Source organism: Paramormyrops kingsleyae, chromosome 24, assembly GCF_048594095.1.
Source record: "Paramormyrops kingsleyae isolate MSU_618 chromosome 24, PKINGS_0.4, whole genome shotgun sequence".
NCBI lineage: Eukaryota > Metazoa > Chordata > Actinopteri > Osteoglossiformes > Mormyridae > Paramormyrops > Paramormyrops kingsleyae.
The window spans coordinates 4,897,635-4,912,858 of record NC_132820.1 but is presented as its reverse complement, the minus strand read 5'-3'; the positions used below and the strand labels follow the sequence as shown (position 1 = coordinate 4,912,858).

Below are 15,224 nucleotides of genomic sequence, written 5' to 3'. Positions count from 1 at the left end.
CTAACGGCAGTGACCCTGTCATCGAGGTCCTCCTCTAACGGCAGTGACCCTGTCACCGAGGTCCTCCTCTAACGGCAGTGACAGTCACCGAGGTCCTCCTCTAACGGCAGTGACCCTGTCACCGAGGTCCTCCTCTAACGGCAGTGACCCTGTCATCGAGGTCCTCCTCTAACGGCAGTGACACTGTCAGCGAGGTCCTCCTCTAACGGCAGTGACCGTCACCGAGGTCCTCCTCGAACGGCAGTGACCCTGTCACCGAGGTCCTCCTCTAACGGCAGTGACACTGTCAGCGAGGTCCTCCTCTAACGGCAGTGACACTGTTACCGAGGTCCTCCTCTAACGGCAGTGACACTGTCACCGAGGTCCTCCTCTAACGGTAGTGACCCTGTCAGCGAGGTCCTCCTCTAACGGCAGTGACACTGTCACCGAGGTCCTCCTCTAACGGCAGTGACACTGTCAAGGAGGTCCTCCTCTAACGGCAGTGACACTGTCACCGAGGTCCTCCTCTAACGGCAGTGACCCTGTCAGCGAGGTCCTCCTCTAACGGCAGTGACCCTGTCACCGAGGTCCTCCTCTAACGGCAGTGACACTGTCACCGAGGTCCTCCTCTAACGGCAGTGACCCTGTCACCGAGGTCCTCCTCTAACGGCAGTGACACTGTCACCGAGGTCCTCCTCTAACGGCAGTGACCCTGTCACCGAGGTCCTCCTCTAACGGCAGTGACACTGTCAGGGAGGTCCTCCTCTAACGGCAGTGACAGTCACCGAGGTCCTCCTCTAACGGCAGTGACCCTGTCACCGAGGTCCTCCTCTAACGGCAGTGACACTGTCACCGAGGTCCTCCTCTAAGGGCAGTGACCGCTGTCAGCGAGGTCCTCCTCTAACGGCAGTGACCCTGTCACTGAGGTCCTCCTCTAACGGCAGTGACCCTGTCACTGAGGTCCTCCTCTAACGGTAGTGACAGTCACCGAGGTCCTCGTCTGACGGCAGTGACCCTGTCAACGAGGTCCTCCTTTGAATTAAACAAATTAGGGTCAGGTCCCCAGAGATTTAAATATTTATATTAGTGGCAGTTTGTTTGGGACCACGGCAGTGTGCACTTTGTATAACCGGCAGGCGGCGTCATGAGAACGCAGCCAGAAAGGCGTGTGGTGTGAGGACACCAGGCGTGTGGTGTGAAACACGCGGGCGTGGCCCCGTCCTCCTCTCTCGGCTTAAACACGCATGACTCATGTGGCAGGGAGACTCTGCACTTCATATGTTTTTAAGTGTTTTCATATCATCATCATCATCATCATCATCATTGCAGACATATTTTCAGCACACCCAGCCCAACACACAGTGTGAGCTGTGTGTGTGTGTGTGTGTGTGTGTGTGTGTGCGCCGGAGCAGTTGGGCTGCCAGACGCGAAGCTTGCCGCACCATCTGGCCTCAGCTCCCGCTCCTTCCAGAAACTTCACCCCTGTTCATCGCCCACCGCTGCCAAGCTGCAGCGTTCCCCGAGCGCCCGAGCCCACATCGCTTCCCCTAGCGCCCGAGCCCACATCGCTTCCCCGAGCCCACATCGCTTCCCCGAGCACGCCCGAGCCCACATCGCTTCCCCGAACGCCCGAGCCCACATCGCTTCCCCGAGCGCCCGAGCCCACATCGCTTCCCCGAGCACACCCGAGCCCACATCGCTTCCCCGAGCACGCCCGAGCCCACATCGCTTCCCCGAGCGCCCGAGCCCACATCGCTTCCCCGAGTGCCCCTGAGCCCACATCGCTTCCCCGAGCGCCCGAGCCCACATCGCTTCCCCGAGCGCCCGAGCCCACATCGCTTCCGCGGCTACCTCTCCCATTATCCCGGGAGGGTCTGACCTCAGGAGGTTTCAGAACAAGCCTGTAGACGGGGACACCTTTCTATCCTGCTCTGATCTCCCTCCATTTTCATGTCAGTGACAGAATGCATAAATTATTTTTTAAAACGTGCTAGAAAATACATTCTTGGGGTTCAGCACACAATGGTTTGGGTTTCAATCCCATTTCTCTCTGCTTTCCAGTTTCCTCCCACAGTTCAAAGACATCCAGTACAGTTAGGGTAACTGGTCACACTAAACTGTCTGTAGTGTGTATGAGCCCTGCAATGGACTAATATCCCATCCAAAATGTCCCTAGCCCCCCTCCAGCAGAAAGATTAACGAATTAATTACCTCTTAACTTATACAAAGAGAAAATCCACCAAGATGCATTGATTCAAACACACATCAGACCCAAGAACTCAAGGATCCATCAGAATAAAGTTCAGATTTCAACAGCTACAAAAACCATATCACGACTCTGAGAACCTTCCGGAAGTCCTCTCAAGGCTGTCAGCAGCGCAGCCACATGTACGCTCAGGAGATACCTCCCATGGCACTTAAAACACAGACATTAACTAGACGGCAGTATTACGGACTGCTAGTTAACCACAAAACCGCTGTGCGACAAACCCAGCAGCTCCCATAATTCTCGGTGCTGGCTTTGAAAGATCTGTAGCTACTGGAGGCCAAAGCACTTTAGAAACAACGCTTTTAGCACGGCAACTGTATCTAAGCGGGTCTGTCGGATGCAAAACTTAAAAACGGCTGAAAATGTAGCTACGGGGATAATGGTGCGGTAAAGGAGCAGAACACGGAATGAAAACAAGGCACTCATTACGGGAGGAGAGAGCATCGGAATGGCTGCCCAGGTTGCCAGGCGACGCCGCTGTTTCGCCTCATTAAGGGGTCAAGCGTCACGCGTCTGAGGGAAACGCTTTGCCATCGCTCCGCATTCTCCCGCCGCCAGCGTTTATAAACGGACCACTGCAAGCGTAAGAGATTTAGCCGTTCGCGCGCATTCTGTCTGGAGCCGGCGTGCGAATGTTAAGTAAACAAGCTCTTGAATCCGGCCGCGCGATTAATGATGGGAAAATGATTATACGACAGTCCTGACGCCACGGAGAGCGCGACCTAGGAAGGCGCCTCTGTTTACCGGCAGGGGGTTTGGTTTGAGAGCAGCCCTACTGGTCCTTCCCGTTCTTTAGGAGTCCATCCGGAAGAGCGATCCAAATCTGCGCAGTGGGGAGGGGGGCCGGCCATTCCCAGAAATTATAACAAAAGTTATATTACATTTCATTCAAAGGCGCCTTTCAAGGCAACCGATGACACCTTAAGAAACGCAAATCGGCACAATATGCGCGCTTCTACCTTTACGTGCATTTATACTTTACACGTGACAAACATTCAAATCACCATAAATCCAGAATATTAAAAGCTGCCTAGATAACAGTCCCTAGATAGTTAGATCCGGAACCCCAAGGAACCTCCTTAGAACGTGACACAGCCCCCCCCCCCCCAATTCACACAGGCCAAAGACCCAAACTGGAGTCTTTCAGGCACTTTTTATTTTTCCAAACAGGGGCCCTGAGTCACGCAGTCACCTGCAGCCTCGCTTCTGCGACCTCCGGCTCGGCGAGCCCGTAAACACGCTACTATTAATACCGCGCCGCCCGCTCCCCGTCACCGTCTCCGCGCGTGTCACCGCTTTTGTAAGGTGCTGTGATTGCGCTGCGATCCCCAGCCTCCCCCACCACCCCCCGCCCCGGCTGCGTGCTCTCACTCGCCCGCCTCATCTGATCTGTCGCCGTCACTGTCACCGATCCCGGTTACGGCTGTCAGCTCTTTACGCCCAGGGCCCTGTTACTACGGTGACGCTGTACCCGCCCCGTGCACGGATCTGTCAATCAAAACCGTTCTGCGTGGAGGTCTTAATAAGGGAACGGCCAACAACGACGACGACGATAAGTTATTCAGAAAGCATGAATAATAACAGGTACTACCATTATTATTATTATTATTATTTCTACTATTACAATCATTCTTACATTAATTTTTCAGCAAGCCCTCATTAAAGGTAGGCTTACAGAATAGCTTAATATTAATAATAATAATCACCTAATTTGCTGCTGTTAGAATTGCGGTACTTCTTTGCTATTTAATAGAAAGTTTGCAGGAAACCACGAACATAAACACGAGCATCTGAGCAGCCGTTTTGCCCACAGAAATCTCGGAACCGGGGAGCTGCCGTCCGTGCTGGTGGCCGCTAGAAACATTACGAAAGTGCTCCGATCGCCTGACAGGCCGTCAGAAGTTTTACCAGCTAACAGACCGATAATGTCGACCCAACGCTGCAGCTTGACACAACGCAGGACACAGCGAGAAGACCTCCCCTCGCGTCTGCAAAAATGCATCCTCACCCCCCCCCCCCTCCGCCAAACGGCACAGACCTCCCTGCGTCCTACTAAATTTGATTCCTCAGCCCCAAAGCGTGGAGCGCAACACCAAAGCGTCTCACTCCCTGCTTCCAGATTCACTGCCGCATTAACAAGATCTCCGGGGGCCCTGAGTGTGGCCCCCGTCCTCCTGCCTATCCGCGCCACTCACGACTTGCCGAAGCAACGCCCAAAAGGAAAACCCAGCCCCCCAGGACCGACAGAGTTAAAGCAAGACAATCTGACAGTCCGGCCTAAATAGGGTTTGACTGATTTCGTTTAGGAAATGATGTTGTCGGAGGCTTAATTAGCAAGAAACAGATTTTCATTTGAAGTGAGGTAATTTTCCACTTATGCTCTAATTCTTAGAGTCCTGCACACTGTAGACGGAAGCCCAAGTACTGGAAGAGAGCAGTTTATCATCACAGCCATTAGCAAAAAAAAAAAAGTGTCTTACAGAATGCAGTGTTCCTGCCTGTCAGATGGGCTGTTTGTTGGTTAAAATCTATGAGAGGCTCTTTGATATTTTCCCGGCAATAACGCTGCGAGAGGCGTGCGGCAGTCACGCTGAGGACACGGGACGTGTCACGCGTCACGCATCCGTGACGGCACGCTGACGTCGCTCAGTGCCCCTTAATCGTCCGAAAGCCCAGGCGCCTTATTGCGAAATGTCAGCGAAGCAGCATCTCCACATTACAGGCTAACATCTTCATTAGCCAATGAGCCGGCTGCTTTTAATATAAGGGTCCCTGCTGATCTCTCCTTGGCCCGTGATTTTTGCGACGCACCTGCTTAAGGCACAAAAATGCCCAGTTTCTAAAGTCCCAGGGGCAATAACACCAGAAGTAGTCGATACAAAATAAACAGCAATTAGTGATGCTGCCTGCTCAGTGCATCGTGCGACAAAAGACATCACGAAAAGTGTGATATTGTCCAGACACCCAAGATCACATATTACAGTAAATTCTATCCATCCATTTTCTGTGACCATTTGTCCTATTCATGGTCACAGGGGGTCTGGAGCCTATGCCAGAGGCTACGGGTGCGAGGCAGGGAACAATCCAGGATGGGGTGCCAACCCATCATAGGGCAAACTCACACGCCATTCAGTCACACACACGCACACCTAGGGGTAGTTTGGTAGCTCTAATTACCCTCAGCATGTTTTTGGACTGTGGGGGGCAAACCGGAATACCTGGAGGAAACCCCACGACAATCAAGGAGAGCATGCAAACCTCGAACCCTGATCCCGGGGGTGTGAAGCAACACTGCACCTCTATACCGCCCCGCTTACAGCAAATTTATTTTATATATAAAATGCTTTTACACAATGCCAGAAATGCATTTCCTGGATTGGAACTTTCAAGAACAAATCATGTTTGTTAATGGCTCACTAAATATCTAAATATATATTAGCTCACTAAATCTAATTTTGACTGAATGAAATGACAACATTACTACTATTACTATTATTATTATTATTATGATTATTATGAAATATGAAATGAGGTTCTAACTGACTTCCTGCACGGCCCTGTTGAAGTAACAGGAAGTGGCCATCAGGCACCGTCCCGGTCAGCCCCTCTCGACACTCTCGATGGAGAAGACGGTTCTGTGTTATGGGGAAGGTGGTCAGGACCCACTGCCACGTGTCATCGCCGCAGTGAAGAGGCCTGACAACCTACCCCAGGGGCAAAAGCTTCAGCGGCACCCAGAGATCCGCACGCACACGCCAGTCATGCACATGGCCGCTATCTTTACAAAACTATTTACCCCTTTTCTATCTGGGAGGGGTCCCAGTGGGTGGGGGTGGGTGGGGGGGAACCTGGAGGGGCAGGGAGCGTACCTGCTTGGTCATGGAGTCGATGAGTCTGACGTAGAAGTCCTGCTCCGTGCGGATGCCTTTCGGGGAGGGAAGAGATTCGTAGTGTTAAAAACAGGAACCTGGCACCATGCGACAAAACAAAATGCCACGCTTCACGCAGCTGCGTGTGCACACAAAGCAGGCCCAGGTGACAACAAGGTGCGGCACTCAACGCCGTCTTTGTTATTCAGGTACATTTGTAAATGACATACCTTTCATATGACACATGTGTAAATGCATTCTAATCAGACATAGCATGACATAATATTTTACTTCAATTCTTCAAGTTCTATATATAGAATATAAAAACAAAACAATTTCAATAACTTAAAACTGCTCATATTAATGTAAGGTAGCACAATTGTAATTATTGTTTGTTTCTGGTTATTTTTGTTACAAATAACAATTAACTAATATTAACGTTGTTTTTCTGTGATTTGTAAGTACTTTCACTTATCGCGTTGTCAAGCGCATTTACGCTATTCTCGGGGTTTGCGTTTGGCAGCTATTATTATACACAAATAATTTCAAAACACATTCATAAAAAAAACATTGTTATATTTTTTCAAACCAGTCCTTTGTTGCAGGGCGTGCGCTCTACAAAAAGACTCATCTAGCTGATTACTCAAGAAATGGGATCTGATTCGTCTTTAAAATATTTTTTTTATATTTCTTAAAGCCATTTTATATTAAGTTAATATCGTTTTAATAAAAAGCAGTAAAACAGCTCATCACAGGCAATTGACTACTTATATATTGATATATGGGGTGACCTTCGAAAAGATTTTAAAATAATACTATGTTTGAAATTCTGAATATGACTAGATTATGAATATATTAACAGCTCCATTGACCTCGGAATTAACAAAAAAAAATCGTGCGTTTCATATTATCGCTTGGTTTTGTTTTTGTTTAATAATTTCCAAGCATTTTGTTCGGTTACCCAGTGCCACATTTTAAATAATTATTTACCAAAATAAGCACGCTAAATATAATAACATAAAATTCATAATAAATCGCAATAAGGAAAATTAGGGGAAAAGGAAAAATCTATATTACTGTTAAGAAGGTTTTTCCTGAAAAGTTATGAATAATTAATGAAAAATAGCTAACACTGAAAATATTAACAAAACCGTTACTGAGCACTGGAATACCGATAATTAATTAAACCAAAATTGCTGTTGCCCCCTAGAATATTAAATGTTTAGAGCTTTTAGACACTACAAACATAAATTCGTGACTATTTTGACGTGGCCGTTTTACCGTAGCTTTTGGAAACGATAAGGAAAGGAGTCACGCACAAAATAAACCACACACCACCTACCATTGCTGTACAAAAGCTGTAATCTGTAATGTATTCCGTTATTCGTCTTCTCCCCGTTCAGCTCCTGCACAGATAAACATGGTTGTTACAATTGTGTCATCTGCTCACTAGGATTCGCCTGGGCTTTGACTTGCTGGAAAGTCACAGGGAGAAAGACGGGCGGACGGCCAGAATGTTGACGACAGAAATACATTAAGAACAATTCGGCATTATCTAGATTAAACAGGAAAATAATTAATCATACAGTACATGAAATATATGTAATAATATAAGCGGGATTCCCCACCCAAAAATGACCTTGAGTTGTAGTTAATTTTTTCCTGGGAAATGGGCGTAGGTTATCGTCTCCGTGATTATCAAGTGACGTTGTCAATTAGTTACTTTAAAAGTGTCAAAGCAACGATTCGGTACGTCAGTTTTCTTCAGGTGTTCAACCATCATATGCTTTCACTGCATGATTTATAATACTGTGCGATAGGCATTTTCAGCTCGCATTTTACACAAACCCAGCCAAGAATTCGAAATAAAATAAAGCTAAACTAAAATGTAAAGACGACCAAACTCGGTCATTTAAACATCACTGACTATAGTCATTGTCATAATTAAATTATAAGGGTACTGGGGGAATAATATTTAAGATTCCAGTACGCCATATGTTCAGTCGTGGTTAAAATTATATTTAACTATATTGGTTCTACGAAATATTATTTCAGCATTGCGAGATAGTTACATGGAAATCAGAAACACGAGGATTTTTTAGGCATACAAGATGCGTTAGAAACAGTTCCTGCTCATACTGCTGTTACTTGTGTTTATATTCTGGGGTGTATTAAATAAGTAAAACATTGGTTGTAATAATCAAAGATAATTTAATTGTTTAAAATACTTATAAAGCAATCTTATATAAGCGAAGGGATTCCTATTAGCACTATACGTATGTTCAAATGTGATAATAATAATAAAATGTTCGAACGCAAAAACAGGTGGTTTAATACAGGCGGTCTTTAGATTGAAAATGTATTGACATCATATATTACCAGATGTTTGATAATGTTTCATGCAATCGCAGAAGGTCTTATTTAAAGTAAAGAAACGGGTGTATCTTGAAAGACTGTTCCAAATACCTCACCAAATAAACATTTAAACGTTTTGAATGATCCAGCTCACCTTTTCCTTCTCGACGAACCCGACAAAAGATGTCCGTTCAATTTCCACCGGCTGCCCTTGTCTGTCGTATAGAGCCAAGACGAAGTGAAAAAAGTTTGATTTCCGAAGGTTGGACGGCGGCTGTTTCTCGAAGTGAGCGCGGGCGAGTCCCACTCCGCTGCGGGGAGACAGGGGAAAGGCTTAGGCGTTACAATAGCAGGACATTTAAAATAATCATGCTGTTTAGTTAAACAGTATTTACTTCGCCAACAAATATCGAATCTTTTGCTAAGAGGTTGTTTAATTTATCGTTAAATTGTGATAGCCTGTTTAAATTTCTCAATAATAATAATAATAATAATAATAATAATAATAATAATAATAAATCACCTAAACAAATTTAGCCGGTTTTATTCTTTTCTTTAGTTGTTATAAAGTAGCTTTGTAAGGAAAGGAACATAAAAGGGGGAAAGTAAGCAAAGCTATATTCCAAACACAACGTGCTTATAACTACAACGGCAAGTAGCCTAAGTTTTACCCGGCGGGTAAAGTCCAGATACTTTCCTAAATTTTACTTAAACATTTTTCTGTTGAAAACTAACATTTAATATGTATTGCTCAGCATTAGTTTTCTTATTATAATAATTCATATTATTATTAATGGCGCTACAATGATATCACTAATAACATATGCCAGTATTAGTAGTTCATAATAACACCATTGTTATTATAGTTGTTGTTCCTAAAAATAGTCTGGGGGCTCTTATGTTTTAGCCATAATTTGGTCCAGTTCGCTCCTTTAAGCAGTCCGGACTACAAGCAGCCGTCACCCCGTGCGCTCCGCCGAAGACAGGACGCGCATCGTTAAGCATCGAAACGCCGCTTTGACTGAATACTTATGAGAATTATGAGAGCACATGGTCTCTGAAGTACTCTCTGGATAATCACCGTGTCATCCGGGGGGGAAATATCACCTCGATAAAAAGGAATTAAACTTGAACAGATTGAATGTTGCGCGGGAGTCACTGGCGCGCACTTACGGATGCTGCCCGTCGGTTCTTACCTCTGAGCGGCCGTGTTAGCATCCAGGACCCCGGCCCCCTGCATCCATGTCCGAACCGCGTTCATCCCGGACACGACCGGCTCCTCTTTCATGCTACTTCCACTCCTTTGAATGCTATCCTGAAGCCCAAACATGAAAACGGACTCTTCCAGATCCCCTATACCTTTAATTCTACCAGCCCCGTTTCTCTGGATCACAAGTAAAGTGGGTTATAGCGCGGGGCTGCGATCGCGAATGTGCGAAAATGCGCCTGTTCGACCTTGCTTAATTAAAAAAGCACACATATGCATGCAAGAAAAACGGACTGGAGGAAAAACACGCCGAAAGAATCCAGGTTTCGCAAAAGCACTTTGGAGCAGAAGAAAAAAAAAATAAAAATATTGCGGACAAACGAAAACAAGCAACGTGTCACTTCACTTTGCGGATTTCCCTTCTGTATTACAAGCGGTGAAGAATAAAACCTTTCATATCGATGTAAGAAATAACAAAAATCAAGTCGATCATTCGGACTGGGCGGTATCAAGTGTCATCATCTTCAGACAAGTTATTTTCTTATTTCTTCCCCTTTTTCCGCCTCGACTTCCTCTGTTCAAAGCAAATTGATTGAGAAATCTGAAATGAAGACGAGATGGACCCTTGTGGACGCGTATCCCGTCTCGATCCCCTTGTTAAAACTGGAGTGATTTGTGCCCCCTTCCCTAAGGAATCCGATTTGACTGTTCTGAGAGCTAAACACAAGCACACCAGCCCCAAAGGCGAGGGGAGTAACCACGCAAGAGAGGCCAACCCTGAACAGTGGCCGGCCTTGAATACTGCTCTCCGTACGCCAACCGCGGCTTCAGTCGGCTCATTACATATTTCTGTCCGCCCTCTTTCATTAAACATGCAGCGTCATTGTAAAAAAAAAAAAAAAAAAGTCAGACAGCAGCCGAAACATATTTCCTTACGCCAGATGTCAGAAATAGCCGCACACCTGGCGTATAGTATTGTCACAGCATGGGCAGCACTATACTACAATTCATTAGACCCATTACTGATACATTACCTCAACTTAGACGTGATGCTGTAGTCTGCATTCCCGTCGAGTAGGCGATCTACGGTAACACCTTTTGCATCAAAAGGGAGACGGTCATCGTGGAAATCGTTTGGAGATCTATTATAGTGCATTTTTAAATTCTGACTTCCTGTAACAAATACGCAACTGTATATTTAAAATGCACGGGAAAAATACAATGCGTAATTGATTTAATTGCTTTTTTTTTTTTTTTGCAGAGTTCATGCATAAGAAAATTATAAGTTGAGCAGTGTTCGTTACACAAATATGTATGTAAATAGCGATTACATTTTAAAGAGTGCATGTATTACGGCAAAGTTTTTTTTGCGTGTTGCAAACATATTTATAAGGATATTTAAAATTTTGTATACATACAAAATCAAGTTAAATGTTGCTCTTCACATGTGGAGCCGAAACCAAGTTTCAATTCCAGTTTTAGGTCACATAACTTGCATTTTAAGGCAAAACTACATAATAAACGGAAGATAGATCATTCTATTTTTTCATACTTTTGTATTTGTAAATAAAAATGAGGCAACAATCATATATATACAACCATTCCCTGTATGGAGATAAATATGTATATATTACTGGGATATTTCAGCTTAACATTTCAATAAAATACCACAAAACTCCTGAATAGGTAAAAACAAAAAAATCGGACGGTGTTATCGACAGATGTCTGTAGAGAAGCGTAGCTCATCCCGTTAGGTATAGTTCACTAATTTGTCACCGTGGTTATACAAATTGTTTTTCAAGAGAGACCATTTCGGGTTTCCTTACGCTTTAGACTTTAATTTACGCAATGTTCGCAGGCTCTTTCTACACAAAACACACAAACAACTACAAATACCTCCCCTGGGCGCAGTGGTTAAGGAACTAGAATCTGGCCAAAGTTTCGCATTTGCGTTTAGTGAAACATCAAGCTGCAGAAAATGGGTCAACTGCAAAACTGTAAGTTACGTAATTCGGATGAATAAAACAAACTGTCAGCTGTATAATAAATAATCGGCAAGTTTTACACGCGGGACATATCGGCCACATAGACGAGAAAAACTGTGTAATAAAGGCGCAGCTTTAAAATCATTTTAAAGGGTATTTGGGTACCCAGTTTCGTTCTCCAACACAATGTTTACGAATCTTTTCTTGAATAACAATCGATAATAAGCAGATTTCCTAAAAAGTACGTCAGCACTTCAGATCCTATAGGTAGCAGCACTGACTGGCGCGCGATCATAGAGTCGAGATCCTCGCGTGCTTTAAAGCTGCTATAGAATTTAGATAAGTCAGATCATGTAGGTAGAACTCAGCATATTCCATTTTGATCATTGACATCGACCCAAAAATAATTTGGGCGGCACAAAGAATCTAGAGCTTCAGTTTAGAAAAATCAGGTCTCGATGTTAATTTCACAAACTTCCTTATAGGTTCTACTCGGTTTTAGGGAGTTTCCCGGTAATTGGTAATACATATTCAGAATATTACCTGTTTATTAGGCAGTAACCAATAATATAGCAAAGCAATGCATAAATAATTTAACAAGAATAATGCAGTGCAAAGCCAAAATTGAATGCTCGCGGATCGAACCATATGCGTTTATATATTGTAGACCGCATTCAAAAAGCTTAAGAATTCATTTTAGGAATAGTCCGGTGTTTTTCCTGTAATCCTTGAGCACGTGCAGACGTTAACGCTCAGTACGAAAAAAAAGAAACGAAAATGATGCGTTTACAAATCTTGCTGAGTTGCTGATGATGAATGTAGATCCTGACACTCCCCAGTGATGAATGCAGAGCCTCCCCAGCGGTTCTTAGGGGCCGCTTTACCTGCAGTGCCACAGATAATACGTAAGTTATCTCGGCATGTGTCATTTGAACTGAAAACCAATTTAACCTATTTAAACCTTTGGATGCCACACCAGCTACTGTCATCATCTGGGTATGTTTATGTGTAAATAACTGCGCTTCACACGTGCTGTTCACAATTTAGTCCCATTCTATTCTTACCTTTCTCATGTATTATTATTATTAATAATAATAATTACTTGTCACGCGGTCTATAAATTATACATGAAGAATATCTCCGCATTCTCATTACCAAATTAAATATACAAACATACTTCAAAGCATATTATATACACACAATATGTGTATAGACTATATATATGTGTGTGTGTGTGTGTATGTAAACATAAACATACACACACGTGTACTTGAGCAAGCAGCAAACAAGTAATAAGTGCACCAATAATGACCTTGCCCTTATTCAGAAGCATAACATTTTATAAGTAACATATATGTTCGAGAACGTTTCGACACTGCTTTGCAGTGTTCACGCGGTCGCTGGTAACATACAGTGTACTGAGAATGCAGACTTACTATACAGTTGACAGAATATGCTAGTATTTCTCAGGTCGACTTACTTTTGGAATCCTTGGCTAGATCTTTTGATTACTCGATGACATGAGATTTAAAAAAATAAATAAAAAGCCATTCCAGATTACAGCATGCAGAAGTATGTAATACGCAACTATTTGCAGAGGCTGGAATGGTATTGTTTCAATCCAAATTTGATTAACTATTAGGAGGCCTATTTCGTGGTAATTTTATTGAAGCCACAGCCACAAAACTGCCCTAAATAATTGATAGCTACATACAAGCAAATTATCGTTCATATATACTAGCAGATAACGTGGATGGTTTATTTGTACACATAAAACTGGCCACACGGCACATTTAACGACTTGCACGGCTTCACCGAAAAAGACAGTAAAATGAGGCAATAGCGCCATCTTGCGGTCGATTGAAAGACCAACCTTAGCCCGCTTTCTATAACATCAGAGAACATGGAGCCAATTTGACTGGCGTACGGATGAGTTCAGTACTGGTTCACGCTCCATTCAAAACCTAGTAACATCAAACGTGGGTATATTTAACAGCTATTTCCCCGCTACTTCATGATTTCTTTAGGAGTATTGTTCTTACACGTATACACAGCAAGAAATCAAAAGATTTCTGTTTTTATTATTATAGCACAATAACAACAGTAATCGAGTTTAAAGGAATTTAAACACGTTTTCCCTCTAACTAATCGGAAAGGACAGAAGACAAGCACAGAAACATCGAGAACACTTTTCCAGCCCAGTGTAAACCAAATTAACTAGACCAAATAAAAGTCAGTCATTGGTCCTGGAATGAATACACTTCTCAGTAAAGCAAACAAAACATCATCCTTAATAATTCAATAATAAATAGACGGACACTGACTACTGGCCGAAATAACAGTGTTCTTTAAATCATGACTTACTGCCAACTGCGCTCGATCTTGCACCCCGACAGGTAAAACTTTAACACAATTAAACGAATATATAAATAACGAATGTCCTAGTTTCGAAATATGATCTTAATTCTAACCGTGTTAGTATGACACGAAATGGGAAATTAAAGACAAAATCTTATTTTGGGCTTCTCCTACCAAACTCCATTCCATTGGAAGTACAGGTGACTAGTCTACATAATGTTACGAGGTACTATAATGCTCGAAAGGTCACGCTTTTATTTTGAAAGCGTGAAAAAGATTCATTTGCAAAAAAGAGTGCGATTACTCCAGTTGAATAATAGTCCAAAAAGAACGCCAGTAGTGTCCACAAAACAAGAAACCTGAAAAAATAATAACCATGAAAATAGACTTCGTGACCCAGAAGTTGGGGATCGGGCGCGATACGGGTGTTTGGATAAATCTCACATACACGGAGGCTAAATATGCTGCTGTTCAGAATAAAATACCAAGTCGTGTCGTGTAAACAAGAATGGGAAACCGGCTTCCCCGTGGAGAAATGTATCGGTCAAGTTTTACGGAATTACACAGTTCAGCCGCATTAAACTAATCAGCTCGCAGCACGGAATATATTATCTGCTGCCGTCGGTAAATAACTCACAGCAGTGTGGTTTTCACCTTGTGGTTTTCACTGTAAAAGCGGTCCAGGAAAAGGGCTTAAGAAAACAAAAAAAAAGAGAGCTTAAAACGCATTACGGTACCTGTATGTATCGCGTGACGTCAGGGCCGGGAGCGCGCGCTTAAACTCCAGACAAAACACGGTCGCGTTTAAAGTGGCGTAGCCCAAATGCACGGCGTTTTCAGCTTTTCCTGGCTATGTGGCTATATGGTTTAGTCCAGCAGTGATAGCCCAGTTTTCATTACCCCTTAAAACGAAATGACACGTTACATAGTGAGACATAAGTGAGCTCATTAGTAACAGGGCTTGATACTACATTATTAGTGTTCGGGATTTAAAGGGAAATGTTACTTACATAACATTACAGCTGTCTACCTACGCGAATTTACCAAGATTCCCATCCAAATTCCGCAAAAAGGTGCCCCAGCTGACGACAGCAAAATACCATCCGCATTAATTAGCAGGCTGATTAACACCGTAATGTGGTCCATGCGTTGAAGTTGCATGAACGGCTGACAAGCACAAGGCAAATAACGAGAGTAAAATA

General features: G+C 43.7%; 1 protein-coding gene across 3 annotated transcripts in view; it reads right to left on the bottom strand.

Moving 5' to 3' along the window:
• Window positions 1–10,500, bottom strand: part of LOC111850541 (transcription factor COE1-A-like) — a 113,233-nt gene extending 102,733 nt beyond the window's left edge. For all 3 annotated transcript variants that reach the window (XM_023824535.2, XM_023824551.2, XM_072706400.1), the window contains exons 1-4: window positions 9,669–10,500; window positions 8,627–8,783; window positions 7,460–7,523; window positions 6,118–6,173 (exon numbers count right to left, since the gene is read on the bottom strand). In XM_023824535.2, the coding sequence (XP_023680303.1) occupies window positions 6,118–6,173; window positions 7,460–7,523; window positions 8,627–8,783; window positions 9,669–9,802 (411 nt within the window). In that variant the 5' untranslated portion in view covers window positions 9,803–10,500. The remainder of the gene's footprint in view (window positions 1–6,117; window positions 6,174–7,459; window positions 7,524–8,626; window positions 8,784–9,668) is intronic.
• Window positions 10,501–15,224: the final 4,724 nt, after the last annotated feature.